The sequence below is a fragment of the Eschrichtius robustus genome, chromosome 17 (assembly GCF_028021215.1).
Source record: "Eschrichtius robustus isolate mEscRob2 chromosome 17, mEscRob2.pri, whole genome shotgun sequence".
In the NCBI taxonomy this organism is placed as follows: Eukaryota; Metazoa; Chordata; class Mammalia; order Artiodactyla; family Eschrichtiidae; genus Eschrichtius; species Eschrichtius robustus.
Window position 1 is genome coordinate 52,911,398 of NC_090840.1, and position 20,754 is coordinate 52,932,151.

The 20,754-nt window shown below is 43.8% G+C and overlaps 1 protein-coding gene across 1 annotated transcript in view; it reads left to right on the plus strand.

Moving 5' to 3' along the window:
* The first annotated feature begins 4,658 nt into the window (after positions 1-4,658).
* BAALC (BAALC binder of MAP3K1 and KLF4) overlaps positions 4,659-20,754 on the plus strand; it is a 94,681-nt gene continuing 78,585 nt past the window's right edge. Inside the window, exon 1 of the mRNA XM_068526066.1 lies at positions 4,659-4,818. Coding sequence (XP_068382167.1) covers positions 4,659-4,818 — 160 coding nt within the window. The remainder of the gene's footprint in view (positions 4,819-20,754) is intronic.

Below are 20,754 nucleotides of genomic sequence, written 5' to 3' on the forward strand. Positions count from 1 at the left end.
CCTTCAAGTCTTTGATACGCCTGAACAAAGTGTTAAGCTGTGGTTGAAATATCAAACGAGGAGTCAGATGCTGGGACAGAGGTAAGTTGCTTCTCATAAGAAAGGGAGCAAGACAGGAGAGATTGAGCTGCAAGGGGTTGGGGGCGGGAGGCAGGAGCTGGGGAGGTTGGATACTAGAAAACAAGAACAGGGAAGGCCAAGCTATTTGGGGAGAGAGACATTTCTTCAGGTATATTTCATATGCTGATGCCTCCTAAATTAATTTTCTAGCTGAGACCTCTCTCCTGAGTTCTAGACTTAGAGCCATGTGATAAGGAGAACTAGCACTTATAAAGCCACTTTTACTATATTCTGGCAACTAAGCTAAGTGCTTTACCTATGTGAACTCATGTCTCAGAGGCATTGCAAATTCAACCAAAACAGTATTCCTCATCTACCTGCCATTTCCAGACCTCTCCATGCAGATACAATACTAGTTTGCCTCTAGGACTCCTCATCTCAGTAACTGGCAATCCTATCCACCCAACTCCTTGCATCCTCCCACATCATCATCTCTCTCTGAGAGCCTCCTAATGCTCTCCCAGGACCAAGTCTGTCCTCTCTGCCACCCATTCTCCACCTACCTCCAGAGTGACAGTTCACTAAAGCAGATCTGATGCTGGCAGTGCGTGGCTTCAAGCTTTCCAGTGTTTCCCATTGCTTTTAGGATGAAGTCTAAATCCCTTTCTATAGTCCTTTCCATGCCTGGGCTGGCCCAGACTACTCCTGCACCTCCTCTCATGCTCATCTCATTTCCTTTGCTCACAATGCTCTGGCAGCTGAAACAAGGTTGAGAAGACCTGCTGCGGCGTCTTAAAAGGAGAAGCAAAGCCTGCAGAGGAATGGCCAGCCTGGGCCCTGGGGTTTGGCAGGCTCTGGGCTCAGCATGAGGAGGAGGAGCCCCTGATCTTGGCTCAGTGAGTCTTTGCTCACTTCTGCATTATGGATCCTGATTAGTACCTGCCGGAGGGACGTCTAACAGCTCTGTGCTAAACTAGATCTTCTTTAGCCCACATTACTCATTCCTACTATGTGCCAGGAATGCCCTGGACTTGGCCTACCTACTAGTTGCTACATACTGAGTGCTATAGACCATGTAACCTAGTCTACATTCTATCCATTATATAGGATATAATTAATACTATACCTATATTCTGTATACTTTATAAGATATAATAACAGTACACATTACAGTATATATACAATTGGTAATAAACAAAATGTATTAGATCTACTAGCAGTGTTTTGCCATAATAGGTATTTAGTAAATATATGTTGAATGAGGGAACATACCTCAACATAATAAAGGCCATATATGACAAACCCACAGCTAGTATCATACTCAGTGGTGAAAAGTTGAAAGCGTTTCCTTTAAGATCAGGAACAAGACAAGGATGCCCATTCTCACCACTTTTATTCAACACAGCAGTGGAAGTCCTAGCCACAGCAATCAGACAAGAAAAAGAAATAAAAGGAATCCAAATTGGAAAGGAAGAAGTAAAATTGTCACTGTTTGCAGATGGTATGATAATATATATAGAAAATCCTAAAGACCCCACCAAAAAACTATTAGAACTAATAAATGAATTCAGTAAAGTTGCAGGATACAAAATTAATATACAGAAATCTGTTGTACTTCTACTCACTAAAAATGAACTTTCAGAAAGAGAAATTAGGAAAATAATCCTATTTACAATTGTATCAAAAAGAACAAAATACTTAGGAATGATTCTAATCAAAGAGGTAAAAGAGTTGGAAAACTAGACATTGATGAAAGAAATTGAAGATGACACAAATAAATGGAAAGATATACTGCACTCATGGTTTGGAAAAATTAATATTGTTAAAATGACCATACTCTGCAAGGCAATCTATAGATTCAGTGCAATCCCTATCAAAATACCAATGGCATTTTTCACAGAGCTAGAACAAATAATTCTAAAATTTGTATGGAAACACAAAAGACCCCAATAGCCAAAACAATCTTGAGAAAGAACAAAGCTGGAAGTATCATGCTCCCTGATTTCAAACTATACTACAAAGCTACAGTAATCAAAACCATATGGTACTGACACAAAGCAGACTAGAGAGCCCAGAAATAAACCCATGCTTATATGGTCAATTAATCTATGACAAAGAAGGCAGGAACAGAAAATGGGGAAAAGACAGTTTCTTCAATGAACAGTGTTGGGAAATCTGGACAGCTGGATGCAAAAGAATGAAACTGGACTACTTTCTCAAACCATATACAAAAATAAACTCGAAATGAATCAAAGACTTAAATGTAAGACCTGAAACCATAAAACTCCTAGAAGAAAACATAGGCAGTATGCTCTTTGACATTGGTCTTAGCAATATTTTTTTGGATCTGTCTCCTCAGCAAGGGAAAAAAAGCAAAAATAAACAAATGGGACTACATAAAATTAAAAAGCTTTTGCACAGCAAAGGAAACTACCAACAAAATAAAAAGGCAGCCTACTGAATAGGAGAAGATATTTGCAAACAATTCCAATATCCAAGATATGCAGAGAACTCATACAACTTAACATCAAAAATAATTTAAAAATTTTAAAATGGGCAGAGGATCTGAATAGACATTTTTCCAAAGAAGACAAACAGATGGCCAACAGGCATATGAAAAGATGCTCAACATCACTAATCATCAGGGAAATGCAAATCAAACCCACAATGATACCACCTCATATCTGCCAGAATAGCTATCATCAGAAAGACAACAAATAACAAGTGTTGGTGAGGATGTGGAGAAAAGGGAACCCTCAGGAACTGTTGGTGGGAATGTAAGTTGGTATAGCCACTATGGAAAACAGTATGGAGTTTCCTCAAAAAATTAAAAGTAGAACTACCATATGATCCAGCAATTTTACTTCTGGGTATTTACCAGAAGAAAACAAAACTACTCATTTGAAAAGATATATGCACCCCAGTGTTCATTGCAGCATTATTTACAATACCCAAGATATGGAAGCAACGTAAGTGTCCATCAACAGATAAATGGATAAGGAAGATGTGGTATATAGACAATGGAATATTACTCAGCCATTAAAAAATGAAACCTTGCCATTTGCAACAACGTGGATGGATCTAGAGAGTATTGTGGTAAATGAAATAAGTCAGACAGAGAAAGACAAATACTGTATGATATCACTTATATGTGGAATCTAAAAACCAAACCAAACAAACAAAACAAGCTGAAAACAGACTCATAGGTACAGAGAACAAAAGAATGGTTGCCAGAGGGGAGGAAGGTGGGAAGGTGGGTGAGATAGGTGAAGGGGATTAAGAGGTACAAACCTTCAGTTATATAATAAATAAGCCACGAGGATGTAATATACAGAATAAGGAATATGGTCAATAATATTGTAATAACTTTATGGGGACAGATGTTACTAGAATTATCATGGTGATCATTTCATAATGGATACTAATGTCAAATACTATGTAGTACACCTGAAACTAACACAGTATTGTACATCAAATATATTTCAATTAAAAGTGTATATATAATCTTGAATAAATGAAAACAATACTTACTCAGCACTATGACATTCTGACAGAGCCTGGTCATTGAGGATTTATGCTTTCAACCCTTCTTTCTTCGCTGTCTCTTTAAGGCAGTTTCCTTCTTTTACCACGTGTCCTGGCTCCTTTGGGACAGGCGAATTCTTTGGCTTACCCAAGTGTGAGCTCTAAGTGTGCTCACATGGAGCACGCAGAGCTGAGTGTGCACCTGGAATATCAAGGCCCTCAGTGGGTTTGGAGGGAAGCCAGCCACACCTCCCAGCCCCATCCAGAGAGAGTGTTCCGGCTGCCCTGCGATTCCTGATCCTCTTTTGCTTTCTTGAGAACAAAGTTCGAAGTCACAGAACTGGAAAGGGTGTTAGTGAAAGAGAGTCCAGCCCAACTCTCTCAGAAATTATAGGCCCTACTCCCTGCTCCTCAAACCAACTGGGACAGGCAGGGGGTCTGACTGCTCCTTAATTCTTAGTAGCAATAGTTCCTTCCCTGTTTCTGGGCTGTCACCAGCTCCACTGGTTTTGAACAAGTGGCCAGAAAGCTTGGGGTACCTTCCAAAGCCCCCAGGATGGATGAATGGAACGAAGGTGGAAGGAATAAAGGAAGGGAGGGAGGGAGGTTGGGAGAGACGGATAAATAAAGGGGTAACCCTAGCCGGCGAGGCTGAACCCCTCGCGGAATGCACCCACCCCCATCCCGCCCTCCTCCTATTCTCAGGCCGCCGCTCTTGCGTCCCACGTCCGGCTGGGGCGCACCGAGGGAGCATGCGGGGCAGTGTTTGACTCGGCACGGGGTTGGGGGTAGGGCAGCAAGGGCGAGGGGAGGTGGGGGAGGAGAGGTGGGGAAGGGGAGGGCCTTGGAGGAGGAGGAGAGGAGGGGCGCGCGGGGAGCGGGCGCGGCGGAGGGGGCGGCTGGCGCCGCGGGAGCTGGGCGCCTGGCTGCGGCGCGGGCGGGTCGAGGGACGCGATGCCGCCGCCGCCGCCGCCGCCTCCGCCTCCTCGCCGGGCCGGGCTGCGCCGCCGGGGCTGAGCCGCCGCTAGAACTGCGAACCGAGCGGCCGCTGGGCGCGCCAGCAGCGCGGGAGGATGGGCTGCGGCGGGAGCCGGGCGGATGCCATCGAGCCCCGCTACTACGAGAGCTGGACTCGCGAGACGGAGTCCACATGGCTCACCTACACCGACTCGGACGCGTCGCCCAGCAACGCCACCCCGGACAGCGGCCCCGAGGCGGGCGGCCTGCACGCAGGTGAGTGCGCCTGGCTCCCGCAGACCCCCAGCGCTGGGAGGCGGGGCACGGGAGGGGGACGCGGGAGGGACGGGGGGCGCCGGGGCAGCCCAGTCCCCCAGAGAATTCTGTGCGGAATGGTGTTGGTGGTGTTGGGGCCGGGGGAGGGGGGAGGCGGGAGACAGACAGACAGCACCTGCCTGCTGACAGACTGACCGACCCAGGCCCAGGGAGCAGGGCCAACCAGAGACCCCTACAAAAGGCTGAGCTAATCCCCTGGGCCTCGCGGAAACCCAGCACCTCTTGGCCTCCGCCCGTGCCTGCTCATTGGCCGGGGACGGGTGGGGTGGGAGGACAACCCGCGCGGCTCGCACACCTATCCCGCCGCCCACCCAGGCTTCTCGCCCGCTTGGACTCGCCTCCGCTGGATTTCGGCTCGTTTCCTCCTCTGGCCGCCTGGGCACCCAGCCGCGCCACTCCATCCACTGGCCGCCTGGCCCCTCTCGCCCTTGACTTATAGACTGGCCCAGATTACCTGGGTGGTTTCTTCCTCATGGCTTCCCCCTTTTCTCCCGTGTCTCGGGTTTTGAAAACCAGAATCCTAGTTCAGGGCAAAATAAACAACGGCCGCCCCATCACTAGTTCTGCACTTCAGCTTACTTTTCAAGCAGTTGTTCCATAGCAAGGACTTCGTCTCTACCCTACGGTGCCTCGATGCTTCTTTATATGAGGCAGGGCATGAAAGCGAATTACGACTATAAATTAAATACTCTTACCATTCTGGCAGAAATCTGATAGACGGATATGCAAAGAACTTTCTGGACCAGTCGCAAATCAGATTTTGTTTTTTCTTTTAAAGCAGACAGTAATAATTGTAGCGTAGAGATGAAAACAGACTGTTGCCACAGACTGACCTTTAATCATAAACTTGTTAGTGACGTTAAACGGAAAAAACCTCACTGCTTATTACATGGATGTTGTCAGAAGCCAGATCAATATTTGTACAAGAATGTTTTAACTATTTCCCTTTATGTTGCTGGCATTTTTGAATATTGAAATCTAAAATAGAAAATGAGGTTAATTTGAAGAATAGCATATATTATAAGGAGGAGGAGAGAAATGTCAACTACTCCTAACACATCAGTAGTCCTAAATTCCTGCCTCCTAAATAAGAGCTGTCACTTTAATCCTGAGACTCTGTCTCCATCTTTTAGGACCAAGCTGGGTCCTTTTTCACATGAACTTTGTGATTTTGTTTTTAAGCTGAGAACCGTCAGTGAAAATTGTGCAAGGCATAATACTTCATTTGTCTCTAATTTTTCTGACTCACAGTAGCAATCATAATGGTTATTTCGTATTGCTGATGCTTTCAGCGTGCTTTCAAATGGTGTTGGCTGAATTCAGTGTCAGAATGAGGATAAGGCATGAACCTTCAAAATAGACCTGGTAAATGTTAGATGTAGCAGCATTTCCTGAGGAGGTATGGTACCTCTCAGGAGACACTCAAAAAGACCAGAGCTGCACTTCAAGGAAATAAGGTTAAAAATATCTAACGTGGAAAAGAACAAAGTACAGCTTCAGGGAATGGTTGCCTTGGTGACTGGAAGTATATGGTGTGTGTGTGTACATGTGTACGAGTGTGAGAGAGTTATTATGGGATGGCTAAATAGGTACATATTTATTTGTTTCCAATGCTTATTCATTTATTACTTTGCCATCCTGAGTCATGTCCCATCATGCATCATGAGATCTGGTTCCCCCAACAGGTGGGGTCTGGGACAAGCATGCTCATTCGTGGTACCCTACCAAACATGGGACAGCCCTGCCAGGCAAGTGGTCCTGAAGACCTGAATCATTCACAGGAAGGGCTCGGCTCCAGTCTCAGAACAGCGCCCTGAAATTGGCAGGATCATTTCAATTCCCTAGAAATTCCCTAGAAATTTCCATCAGCCTCAGAGGAGAGGAACATTTCTGAAGATCAAGATGGACTCAAGCCGTCCCTGGAAATCCACTGGCATTCCCTTTAGAGCCTTTAGAAAAATGCCTTCTTGATTCTTGTGGATTTTTCAGACTAGCAACTGGTCATCTTTGGTCAGAGTGGGTCACTGGAGAAAGCTACAGTTCTCCTGGGTTTCAGCCACCCTGCGAGATTAGCCAGCATCCTTTATTCTTTTCTTCCCTCCTGCTGCCCCAGCCTCACCCACCTGCTGCCAGTACACCACCTGTGAATTCAGTTCCAGTCTCCTAGGGGGCACCCACTGGCCCGCAGTGACTGTGTGGTGATAAGAAGCCAGAATGCCACTTTTTCCTGTTTCCATCAACTCTTTTCTGATGGGGGGACAAGAGGGAAAGCTGGATTTAGGGTAATTCAGATTGTAAAATCATCACTAATGGCTTCATGACTAGGACTCTAGAGCTGGAGAGGTTCTCTGAAGGTCATCTGTTGAAGGCAGATGGGATTCAGTTAAGTTGCCCCAGTCTGCACTGCACAGCCTCACAGTGCTTTCACAGTTCTTACCCCCTGCTCCCTCAGTCCTCAAGAGTCCTTTCTTTCTGGGCCTCTGGTCACTCTCCTTTAGTAGCAAATTGAAGCCACTTTTCTTCTGGCCATCCCAACCTCAGGAGCTCTGAGGGCAGGGAGTGGGCTAATGCATCTTTATATCTTGTGCTTAGCCAGTTACACTGTGGAGCCCCCGGCTGGGATTTTCTTGAATGAGTAGGCTCTCCGTTTAAACCTGCCCTCCCTGTCAGCTCTTCCTAGATTCCCTCCCCCTTTGCTCTGCCTTCATCCCTTGCTGCTGATGTTTTCCCACTTGAATGAGTTTAACCTAGATTCCTCCAAGTGTCTTTCTGAGCCCACAGCTTTTCTTTAACAAGTGCCCCCAGCTTTACCCTACCCCCTTGAAACCCCTGGCCCAGCTCAAAGATGCCGTTTCTTCTGTAGCGCCACCACCCCTCAACCTCAACTCCACACCCATATCTACCAAAAAGCCCGATTTAAGCACATCTGCTTGTAAACCTCATGTCTATTTCTCTTAGTCCAGTCCAAATTGAGGTCACGTCACATGACAAGTGTTCAGTGTTATTTGCTGAATGAATTCTGCATTTCACAGCAGGAAGGAGGCATGTTTTTCTGCCAGTTCCACAAAGGAGAGAGTTTCTTTCCTTCTTCTCCTTACTTACAGGATCCTTACATGATCCTGAGCCTTTGATCTCTGTGTTTGGGGATCACTTCCACTTGCCAGCAGAATTTGATTTTTAGATTTGGCTATTATGTAGGCTGGAATTAAGGACCTAACTGAAGCAGCAGTATCTGATATCCATTGCTTCTCTGTGTCATCGAAGCCTGTCTCTCTGTCACTGGAGGAAATTAAATTGGTCTGGTGTGATTTAGTTCTCATAAAATCAGTTTGCTGGATTGATTTTTACCTCTGTGGTCTGGTGGAGGTCTCCTGTGGAGAAAGGGGGTCTCTGAGGTTGCTCTGCCCCAGCCTAGCTCAGCCATTGCATACATGAATAACTTCCTAGCTTCACCTCAATTTAATCACGAGTCCCTTAAGTTACATCCGTAAAGATCCCCTTTTCTTTCTTTTTTTTAAAACCTAGTATAGGACATAGACTATTTTAGATAGTCTATAGATTTTTTTTTTTTTGGCTGCATTGGGTTGGGTCTTCGTTGATGCGCGCGGGCTTTCTCTAGTTGGAAGCGGGGGTTACTCTTCGTTGTGGTGCATGGGCTTCTCCTTGCGTTGGCTTCTCTTGTTGTGGAGCACAGGCTCTAGGTGCGTGGGCTTCAGTAGTTGTGGCACGTGGGCTCATTAGTTGTGGCGCACGGGCTTAGTTGCTCCACGGCATGTGGGATCTTCCCGGACCAGGGATCAAACCTGTGTCCCCTGCATTGGCAGGTCCCTCCCCTTTTCTATTGTTAGTATTTTTCTAATGTCTCTAGAGAATAAAACATTTCAAATTTCTCTAAAATGCTTCACTTTATAGTTTTAAATTGCTATAGTAAGTGCTTTAGTGAATGCAAGATGGAAGACTGCAGAATTAGACTCACATCAAAATGATTTATCTAAATCAATTGAAATATGTCAGGTGAAATGAAGAGCACTTAATATTACCATTAGCTAACATTTATTGATATCTTACCAAGGGCCAGGCGCTGTACTTAGTAGCACTTTATGTAAATCATCTCGCTTAATCCTCACGAGGGGGGATGAGGTAGAACTATTGCTATCCTTCTTTTGCAAGTGAGGGAATGAGGCTTAGAGTGTGCAGTAACTTTTCCCGATCCAAGACTCGAATCCAGCTTTTTCTGAATCCAAAGCCCGCACTCCTAAATCCTGCCTTCCTGATGAATGGGGGGATCAACTATAGAGTTCTTGATCTGACAGTGGATGGAACTCAAAGTTTAGTGTGATCTCTTGGTAGTCTAGTCTGGTCTCAGCACAGTTTTCTTCTGCAGCATCTCTGAGGAAGGGATATCTCTTCTCTAGGGAAGGAGGTCTCCCCATACCTTTGTCGAGCAGTTTCCCTTGCAAGAAACTCTTCCTGCTGCCTTGTAATTTCCACCTGGTCTCGCATAGATCGTTCCTTCAACATTTGAAGATTGCTGTTGTATTTTCTCTCACCTTTGGTCCTCCAGGCCAAACACATGCAATTCCTTCAGTCACTTCTCAGACTTCTGTGGCACTGACCATATCCCTACAAATGCACTGTTTGGTTTGTCAAAGTCCCTCTTGATACAAGAGACCTATGGTTACCTCCAAGCTGCTGACGTCGGCTGAACAGCAGAAGGAAATATGAGGTCTGTTATGATGTGGACACTGACCCTTTCCCGATGCAGCTAAAACCAGGTTAGGATTTGTTTGTTTTCCTGATGTTGTTGTTGCCATGTTACCTTGATGACTCACATGAAGCTTGCAATTAGTTAAAACCCTTAGATCTTTCTTTCTAGTCACATTTAAGTTCTATGACATCAGTGACATTGTCTGGTTTTCACTCTACATACCCAGCACCTGGAACAGTGTCTAGAATATAGGTGACACTCAATAAATGTTTGTGGAATGAGTGAATTTTTTTCCCTAATGAATCCTACATTCGTACTATTGATTTCCATATCCCAAATTTGGGATTTTTATATTTCTTCTTGTTAAAACTAATCTTGTTGGTTTCAGTTTAATGTTTAAACTTACTGACCTTGACTCATTTTGATAGTGCCATGAAGACAATAGTCTAGGTCGTCGTTGCCCGATGTTGGAAGTCTAAAGATAAAGGGCATTTATTTGCTCGTTTGTTTATTCAATATACCGCTGGCACAAAGATGAGTGAGATATGTTCCTCGACCTGAAGAAGTTAATAGTATAGGGGACACAGGTGGACACACTTCAGGTCAGCATGGTGCACACTGGAACAGCCTGAAGGAAGGGTGCTGGGGGAGTGCGGAGGACTGAGTAGTTCATTTTGCCTGGGGAGGGGCCAGTGTGTACAGACCCCTGCAGGAGGCTTCCCTGCAGAAGAAAGCAGGGCTGCTCCTGCAGACCTGCACAGCCGGTTACCCTGCTTCCCTCCCTGAGTGAGGGCACCTGTGCAGAACCCACCAGGGGCTTCCTGGTGGATAAGCCTCCCCGCTTCCCCCAGCTCTCTCTGTATACCTGTTACCACTTGGTTATATTTTCAAACAATTTTTTAAAGTGAAGTATAATATATTGTTAATTTACAATGTTGTGTTAGTTTTAAGTGTACAGCAAAGTGATTATATATATATATATATATAACATATAATTTTTCAGATTCTTTTCCATTATAGGTTATGACAAGATATTCAAACAATTACTAAGGTCTGCCCCCATGGGAATGACTTGCTCTGATAGTTAGGTAAGGTGTCTTTCCACTGGTCATTGTAGTCCTGTGCCTAACGCTGGGCCTGGCTATAGTAGGACTTCAAGCGATCTCTCTTGAATGAATACATCTCCTAAAACTTCTCTGTGTCCATTTCGTTCTTCCTGCAGTGCCCAGAGATCATGTTTTCTTTCCTCAAAAGTTCCATCTGCTCGTCCTTTTCGGGTTCTTCTCTATCTGGTGGTTTGTATAGTAAGAAAACATCCCCACCTCTCTACGCCCCCTTTGCCAAACACAAGCCCCTTTGTTATAAGGGTGGTTTTGCAAAAATCACTTCAAGAAACAGGTGGCAGCAAACCTGGGCAGTTCATCAACATCTAGGAAGTCTCACCTCTCATGGCCCCGGTCTCTTGAGCAGTCACCCGTCCTGCCCCAGGCTCTCCAGGTGCTTTGTCCAGCCCAGTGAGAGCAGCGGTCACACTGCACTGCCGGGCTTGTTCCCGTCTGTGTCTCGGGCTAGCCTGTGAGCTCTGCCAGGTTGCAGACTGCATGATTGGCATTTGCGTGCCTGGCATCTACCACATGTGTGTTGAATGACTGTAAAAGTACCTAGGTGGATGAATGATCCAGCTAGGCAAGTGAGTTTTGTCTGTCTGTCTTGTACCCTCTTTCCTGAGTCCTATCTTAGATGATTTTGTCTTGGACATTAGTCCAGTGAACCATGTCTTCATTGGACGCTAGATAAAGCTATTCTGGCTCTGATCAGAAATGAATTTAAGGCTCCAGGCTTGGGCCCCAATGCGAGGAAGAGAGTCCCCTCTCAATCAGCAGGGAGTCTTTTCGTGCACTCAGCAATCCCCCAATGCCTGGAGGTCCTGCCTTCACCCTGGGAACTGTGCACCTGTGACCCTCAGCCCCTTCCCGCAGATAAGACCATTCTGTCCTTTAGTGAAGCTGGGAGTCTGAGCCTGTTGTTCCTTACCCATGGTGCCTGGGCTTTCATCCCAGGAGCCCTTCTGTGACAGGCCCATGGCCTCTAGCCCCTCTCAGAAGACTATTTGACCCTGCCAGGACTCCTGCAGAGGCTCTCTGGCTGGTCCCAATGCCACCTTTGCTTCCGTCTGTAGAGGAGACTGGGTGGGTGAACCCTGAGCCACATTGTGGTCCAGCCCCTTCCAGCCCAGCCACCAGCAGAGTTCACTTCCTCACGTGCTCCCCTCCCACTCTGCCCCCCGCCCAACTGCCTCCTTCTCTCCAGAGATAAAGCTCTTTCAGAATGTTGCTGTGGGCTGAACTGTGTCCCACCAAGTGTATATGTCGAAGTCCTAACCTCCAGAATGTGACATTTTTTGGTTTTTGTTTTTATTTTATTTTTATTGAATTCGATTTACAATGTTGTATTAGTTTCTGGTATATAGCAAAGTGATTCAGTTATACATATATATGCATATTATTTTTCATATTCTTTTCCATTGTGGTGTATTACAGGATATTGAATATAGTTCCCTGTGCTATACAGTAGGACCTTGTTGTTTATTTTATATATAGTAGTTTGTATCTGCTAATCTCAAACTCCTAATTTATCCTTCCCCCACCCTCTTTCCCCTTTCGTAACCATAAGTTTCTTTTCTGCGTCTATGAGTCTGTTTCAGTTTTGTAAATAAGTTCATTTGTGTCACATTTTAGATTCCACATATAAGTGATATCATATGGTATTTGCCTTTCTCCTTCTGACTTACTTCACTTGGTATGATAATCTCTAGGTTCATCCATGTTGCTGCAAGTGGCATTATTTCATTCTTTTTTATGGCTGAGTAGTATTCCATTGTATATATGTGCTGCATCTTCTCTCTTTGTTCATCTGTTGATGGACATTCAGGTTGTTTCCATGTCTTGGCTGTTGTAAATAGTGCTGCTGTGAACATGGGGGTGCATGTATCTTTTCAAATTAGAGTTTTCTCTGGATATATGCCCAGGAGTGGGATTGCTGGATCATATGGCAACTCTATTTTTAGTTTTTTAAGGAACCTCCATACTGTTCTCCATAGTGGCTGCACCAATTTACATTTACAGTGCATTTGTAGGAACAGTGCAAGAGGGTTCCCTGTTCTCCATAACCTCTCCAGCATTTATTTGTAGACTTTTTAATGATGGCCGTTCTGACTGGTGTGAGGTGGTACCTCACTGTGGTTTTGATTTGCATTTCTCTAATAATTAGCGATGATGAGCATCTTTTCATGTGCCTATTGGCCATCTGTATGTCTTCTTTGGAGAAATGTCTATTTAGGTCTTTCGCCCATTTTTTTTATTGGGTTGTTTGCTTTTTTGTTATTGAGTTGTATGAGCTCTTTGTATATTTTGGAAATTATGCCCTTGTCAGTCTCATTGTTTGCAAATATTTTTTCCCAGTCCATAGGTTGTTTTTTCATTTTGTTTATGAAAAACCTTTCGTTTTATATAAGCAAAAGCTTGTAAGTTTGATAAGGCCCATTTGTTTATTTTTGTTTTTATTTCTATTGCCTTGGGAGACTGACCTAAGAAAGCATTGGTACGATTTATGTCAGAGAACATTTTGCCTATGTTCTTTTCTAGAATGTGACGTTTTTTGGAGATAGGGTACTTACAGAGATAATCAAGTTAAAATGAGGTCATTACAGTGAGCTCTAATCTAATGTGACTGGTGTCCATATGAAAAGGGAAATGTGAACACACAGACAGACAGACACTCAGGGAGAATGCCATGTGAAGATGAACGCAGAGATTGAACGGCCAAGGAAGGCCAAAGATGGCCAGCCAAGCAGCAGAAGCTACAGGAGAGGCATGAAACAGATTGTCCCTCACAGCCCTCAGAAGGAACCAACCCCACCAGCACCTTGATCTCAGACTTCTAGCCTCCCGGAACTGTGAGATGATACATTTCTGTTAAGCCAACTGGTTTGTGGTACTTTGTTACAGCAGCTGCAGAAGACTAATAAACATGTATTTATGAGCACAGACACTGAACATTTGGAAATAATAAGAGAGAGGATTTCTGTGGTCACTATCTCACACTTCCTTCAGAGACTGGGTCTCTTTCCTTGTCATTTATATTGAAATAGCATTTATTGAGCATCTACTATAGGTGAGAATTTTTCTCTTGGGATGTTAGTTTACATAACTCTCTAAACTAACCTCAGAAATCATTGCTATCACCATCTACCAGATGAGGAAACGAGGTTCAGTGAGATTAAGAGATTGAGCGGTTTAAACACAACACTGTAAATCAACTACGATAAAATTTTAAAAATAACAATACTAATAATAAAAGAGATTGAGCGGGGTCACCCATCCAGGAAGTGGAAACACCCAGCTCAGAATCCAGTTCTCTAGTTTCTAAATGCAGGGCAGTGCTAACGACTAAGCACAAATTTAGGGCCGTCCTCCACCCCATCTGGTTTGGCTTTTTTGAAAATATGAGCCACTTGGAGTGGGAGCCTCCTGCCAGCGTTCTCAAGGATGAGGACAGGAGTCTTTGAAGGGACACGTGCAGTGCTGTGACACTAATGCCACCCCCTGCCTGTGCTGAGTGTCCCCAAGCAGGGCTGCCGGGGCTGCTCAGAAAATCACCTGCATCCCACTCACCTGATGGGCTCGTTAAAGATGGAATAGTCTTTGGGCAGAATAAGATTTTCTTCTGGTTTCAAATGAAATGGGTGCTCCTCAAGAAAATCTAGAAAGTGCAGAGAAGCACACAGAAGGAAATAACGCCTCTGTAACATTTAGGTTTTGTCCTTAAGGTCCTGCATCTAGGTGTATATGGTGCACATTGTATCTTCTGTAGGGTTTATGTTTCAAGTTTGAGGGGGCATGGGAAAAAAATCCCTCAAATTGTTTGGAAGCTCAAAGGCCAAGAGAAAAAACTCTTTTGTTTCTCTTTGTGTTCAGGAAAATATTTAGAGGTGGCGGCAGCCAAAGTCTAGTTTGAATGGGGGAAGAGCAGGGGGCAAAGACCGTGGATCAGCGAAGGGATTTTTCTCCCTGTTTTCTTTCAGTACTAAGCACACATAGTTGAATTCAGATAAGTTATATGCTAGGCTAATGCGTAGTGTGAGTCCATTGTGTGTAACCCCTCCACCGCCCCCTTTCACCTCCCTTCCATCCCCCACAATTGGCTCGGGCTGAGGATGCTGTTTAATAGTCTACCTAGCTGTTTGCTGGGGTTTAGAGTTGCTTAATGGATGTAGAAACATGGGGTGTGTGTGTGTACGTGTACCAGCTCTCTGTCTGAGTCTCAAATGCCCATGAGGTCGTGCAGGTTGGCTGCCCAGCATTGGGGTTGCTACAACCCCATACACTGCAGCTCTGGGTCTCTGTGTCAGGCGGGATAGACATGGAGTGTCTGCCTACATCTTGCCATGTGGCTTCTGTGTAATGAAACAAAGCCAGAAGCCTCAGTAGATGTTCCTTAATCTAGCTCTGTCTGCTTTACGGATAGTGCCAATTTTTCCCAGATTCCGGGATTAGGTTGTCTATTAGTCCTTACTTTGGGTAATGTTGTGAGTCTTGGTCTTTTTCTGTCTTTATAGGCATTTTAATGGGCATTTGGGCAAGGCTGAGTCAGCAGCTCCTAGCTAGATACGCTTCAGCCTGGAAGTCCAACCCAGAGCCTCTAGACCGTTTCCTCCAAGCCACTGCACCCACAGCCGTCAGACAGCCACACCTGCGGGACCACTCAGCCAGATCTGATCTCTCTGTTTACCAGCTCCTTCTCATGTGACCATGTCCTAACTTTTCTCTTCATCATCATCATCATCATCATCATCATCATCTTCCTTGTTATTTGGCTTGGAGATAGTATAGTTCGGTGGTTAAGGAATTAGACTTTAGCAACAGACACTTACCAGCTGTGTGACCTTGAGCAAGTTTCTTAGCTTTTCTGGGTTTCAGTTTCCACATTATAAGATGGGAGTCACTGCAGAATTCATGTACTCACAAATATGAAGGGCATAGTGTTTCTTTCTTCTTTTTATACAAAAGGATTTATTAAAAAACCAGTAAGACCCTACTACATCATGACACTGTCACACTGGGCTTTTTACACAAGACTTGCTCTACAATACTAGGGAGTGCAGGGCATAAAACACAAATTGATTCTGAAGCATAGCAATTAAGAAATAAAGCAATGAAAGCAAATTTCTTTTAATGAGAACTCAGGATTAAACTCCAGAGGGACCCAACATCATACTTCCGTTCGGGGACTTGATACAAAAAATTTAGTTTGAACGGCTATCAGCAGGTGGCAGGGGCCACCTTTAAATGAATCTTCAATTTGGAAAATACTGCTTCACCACCTGTTGGGGATAAGTTGCAAATGGAACAATTTAGTATGGTTTGTAGCTATTCTGATGACCACCTCACCTGGATGCTTTCCCATAACCACTGTGCTGGTCCCCACCTCTTGCACGAGCTCTTTCTGCAAATCTGCCTCTGGATCCCCACTGTTGCTGTTGCTGATGATGTTCCTTCGACATAGCTACTTTTATCTCACATTTACTAAGACCAAGATTGTGGTATTTCTTTTCCATTATCTTCTTCACTGGTTCCTCTTCCTTAAAGGTAATAAAGCAGAATAAGGGCATAGTGTTTCAGTGCTGCCCATCCTGGCACCCAGGATCCCCTCGCCTCCTCAATCTCGCCCTGGACTCATCTCGCCAATCGCAAACCCGGGGTCACCCCTCCTCTGTTTCTGAGTTGCTTGGCATTGCTGTTGAAAGTCATGAGTGTTGGCGATTGCATCCAGTAGTGATTCATGCGTAGAAGCTCAGTGTCCTTACCAGTTCTCGGCAGTTCTGTTAGTTCCTTATTAATATGCTGTTTTAGTCCCCATGTAATACTCCCGATATTATTCTGTTCTTGCCCTCTGAATGCTAAAAAAGTGGAAGACTTTCTGTGAGTTCTCCCATCTTTTCCTCCAATCACCTATTGTCTATCCTTCTTGCCACCTCAGCGTTTTTAAACATCTTTAGCCATCCTCTCTCCTCAGATCTGCCTGTTTGGATTCTAGGTTGTTCCTTGTTGTAACAATAGATGAGGCCATCACAGGTGGTTCCATTTTTTTTCTGCACTTAACAAAAAGTCTGGAGATTGGTAGCCATGTTGCTCAGGGCCGCTATCAAGGACCTGGGCTCTTTGAGCTTATTGTTTTGCCATCCTTGTTGTGTGGATTTCATCCTCATAGTTGCAAGTTGCTGTGGCATCTTATTTTAGATAGGAAGAAGGGGGAAAGGTAGAAAGAAGCATTCCACCTAAGTTTTTTTTTTTTAATCTGTAAAACAATAGCTTTCCCAGAATCCAGTAAACTTTGCTTGCATGTCACACTGGCCAGGACCGTGTTACATGGCTATCACAGGCTTCAAGAGCCTAGGAGATCAAGGCTTTTAGCTGGGCTCATGACACCCTAAAAGTAATGGGTCCTTTTGCAAAGAAAAAACGGGGAGAACAGATATTGGGTAGGCTGCAGGCAGGTGCATGTGCCTTTCATCCTAAGACTATGTCAGAGGAGAGAAAACTAGCAGGAGTCAGGGGAAAGGAGAAAAGGAAGTAGAGAGGGGAGGAGGGGTAGGTCTGCCAGAAACCAAGACAACATAATTACTAGTATTAAGATTTTGCTGTAATAATAATATATAATAATAATAATTGTGTGTTTTTAGCTTTCCCATGTGTCAAGTGAATTCATAAAGGTGAATATTTGCTGAAAAAGTTACATGTGCCAATATTGAACTAATCTCAGAAATACTGCAGCAATAGCCCAAACTGAAATCTTTTAAAATGGTCTTTTGACATCAGACTCTGTGCTGTGTACACGCAACGTGTGGTGGACATTTCCTTGTTTTCCGCTTCATTTTCTTGCAAAGTTCATGTCAGCCGGAAACTGATGTGCCAGCTGATCCTCTGTGGTACCGATTTCCAATTAGTGGGAACATTTGTGCAGGTTCACTGTGCAGGGTCACTCTGATGCCCGGGCTGGGGGCTTCTGCTGGAGAAGCAGCAGACAGCCAATTGTCTAATTTAAAGAGTTGACAATATTTCCTATGAAACTTAAAAAAAAATCACCCTGCTATTGTCTCTAGGTCTGGTGGACTTTAGGGCACAGGGAAACCAAAGGATTTGTAGAAAATAGCAGGGCTGTTTGGGAAACTGGTCACCATAACAACAGGGCACAGCACAGCAGCAGTTACAAGGGAAGTGGCGATGGCCAGCGCCCTTCACAGGAGGGACGATACAGGTTTAAACGCCTCCATAAACAACAGTTGTGTTTGACAACGAGGCTTTCATAAATTATTACGTCCAAGAGCCACTTTTCAAGGACAGTCTTCATAGCAGCCAGGTTCAGATTTGCTTGCTGGGGAGATAAGTGATGTGTGTGCAAACAGTAAGGAACATAGCCACTGCCTCGTGAGCATGGCTTCTGTTAACTGAGTGCCCAGCATGTGCCAGGACTTGCGTATTCAGTATCTAATTCTGTTACCCCCATTTTACAGATTGGGGGAAGTCAGGGAGGTGAGGTACCTTGCCCAAGGGCTGCACATCAGGTTCTCTTGGGGAACCTAAAATAAAGCCTGCACCCCAAACCTGGGGCTTCATATATGGTAGATGGGTGGGGCCGGAACTCCTGCATTTTTAACAGCTTCTTTAGGTCAACACTGAGAGGCATTCCCTCTGTCTGTGGTGGAGCCAAGATTCTGCATTTCTAACAAGCTCTCAAGTGATGCTTGGACCTCTTGTAGAGAAGGGAGGTCCTAGATCAGAGCCTGGCAAACCTTTTCTGTAAAGGCCCGGATGGTAAATATTTCAGGCTATATGGGCCACTGACCTCTGTTGCAACTACTCAACTTTGCTGTTTTTAGCACCAAAGCAGCCATAGGAAAAGATACATAAATGAGTGGCTGTTTGTTTTTTTGATATTGAGCTGCATGAGTTGCTTGTATGTTTTGGAGATTAATCCTTTGTCAGTTGCTTCATTTGCAAATATTTTCTCCCATTCTGAGGGTTGTCTTTTCGTCTTGTTTATGGTTTCCTTTGCTGTGCAAAAGCTTTTAAGTTTCATTAGGTCCTATTTGTTTATTTTTGTTTTTATTTCCATTTCTCTAGGAGGTGGGTCAAAAAGGATCTTGCTGTGATTTATGTCATAGAGTGTTCTGCCTATGTTTTCCTCTAAGAGTTTGATGGTGTCTGGCCTTACATTTAGGTCTTTAATCCATTTTGAGTTTATTTTTGTGTATGGTGTAGGGAGTGTTCTAATTTCATTCTTTTACATGTAGCTGTCCAGTTTTCCCAGCACCACTTATTGAAGAGGGTGTCTTTTCTCCACTGTATGTTCTTGCTTCCTTTATCAAAGATAAGGTGACCATATGTGTGTGGGTTTATCTCTGGGCTTTCTATCCTGTTCCATTGATCTATATTTCTGTTTTTGTGCCAATACCATACTGTCTTGATTACTGTAGCTTTGTAGTATAGTCTGAAGTCAGGGCGCCTGATTCCTCCAGCTCCGGTTTTCTTTCTCAAGATTGCTTTGGCTATTCAGGGTCTTTTGTGTTACCATACAAATTGTGAAAGTTTTTGTTCTAGTTCTGTGAAAAATGCCATTGGTATTTTGATAGGGATTGCATTGAATCTGTAGATTGCTTTGGGTAGTAGAGTCATTTTCACAATGTTGATTCTTCCAATCCAAGAACATGGTATATCTCTCCATCTATTTGTATCATCTTTAATTTCTTTCATCAGTGTCTTATAATTTTCTGCATACAGGTCTTTTGTCTCCTTAGGTAGGTTTATTCCTAGATATTTTATTCTTTTTGTTGCAGTGGTAAATGGGAGTGTTTTCTTAATTTCACTTTCAGAATTTTCATCATTAGTGTATAGGAATACAAGAGATTTCTGTGCATTAATTTTGTATCCTGCTACTCTACCAAATTCATTGATTAGCTCTAGTAGTTTTCTGGTAGCATCTTTAGGATTCTCTATGTATAGTATCATGTCATCTGCAAATAGTGACAGCTTTACTTCTTTTCCAGTTTGGATTCCTTTTATTTTTTTTTCTTCTCTGATTGCTGTGGCTAAAACTTCCAAAACTATGTTGAACAATAGTGGTGAGAGTGGGCAACCTTGTCTTGTTCCTGATCTTAGTGGAAATGGTTTCAGTTTTTCACCATTGAGGATGGTGTTGGCTGTGGGTTTGTCATATATGGCCTTTATTATGTTGAGGAAAGTTCCCTCTATGTCTACTTTCTGGAGAGTTTTTATCATAAATGGGTGTTGAATTTTGTCGAAAGCTTTCTCTGCATCTATTGAGATGATCATATGGTTTTTCTCCTTCAATTTGTTAATATGGTGTATCACGTTGATTGATTTGCATATATTGAAGAATCCTTGCATTCCTGGGATAAACCCCACTTGATCATGGTGTATGATCCCTTTAATGTGCTGTTGGATTCTGTTTGCTAGTATTTTGTTGAGGATTTTTGCATCTATGTTCATCAGTGATATTGGCCTGTAGTTTTCTTTCTTTGTGACATCTTTGTCTGGTTTTGGTATCAGAGTGATGGTGGCCTTGTAGAATGAGTTTGGGAGTGTTCCTCCCTCTGTATATTTTGGAAGAGTTTGAGAAGGCTAGGTGTTAGCTCTTCTCTAAATGTTTCATAGAATTTGCCTGTGAAGCCATCTAGTCCTGGGCTTTTGTTTGTTGGAAGATTTTTAATCACAGTTTCAATTTCAGTGCTTGTAATTGGTCTGTTTATATTTTCTATTTCTTCCTGGTTCAGTCTTGGAAGGTTGTGCTTTTCTAAGAATTTGTCCATTTCTTCCAGGTTGCCCATTTTATTGGCATATAGTTGCTTGTAGTAATCCCTCATGATTCTTTGTATTTCTGCAGTGTCAGTTGTTACTTCTCCTTTTTCATTTCTAATTCTGTTGATATGAGTCTTCTCCCTTTTTTTCTTGATGAGTCTGGCTAGTGGTTTATCAATTTTTTTACCTTCTCAAAGAACCAGCTTTTAGTTTTATTGATCTTTGCTATTGTTTCCTTCATTTCTTTTTCATTTATTTCTGATCTGTTCTTTATGATTTCTTTCCTTCTGC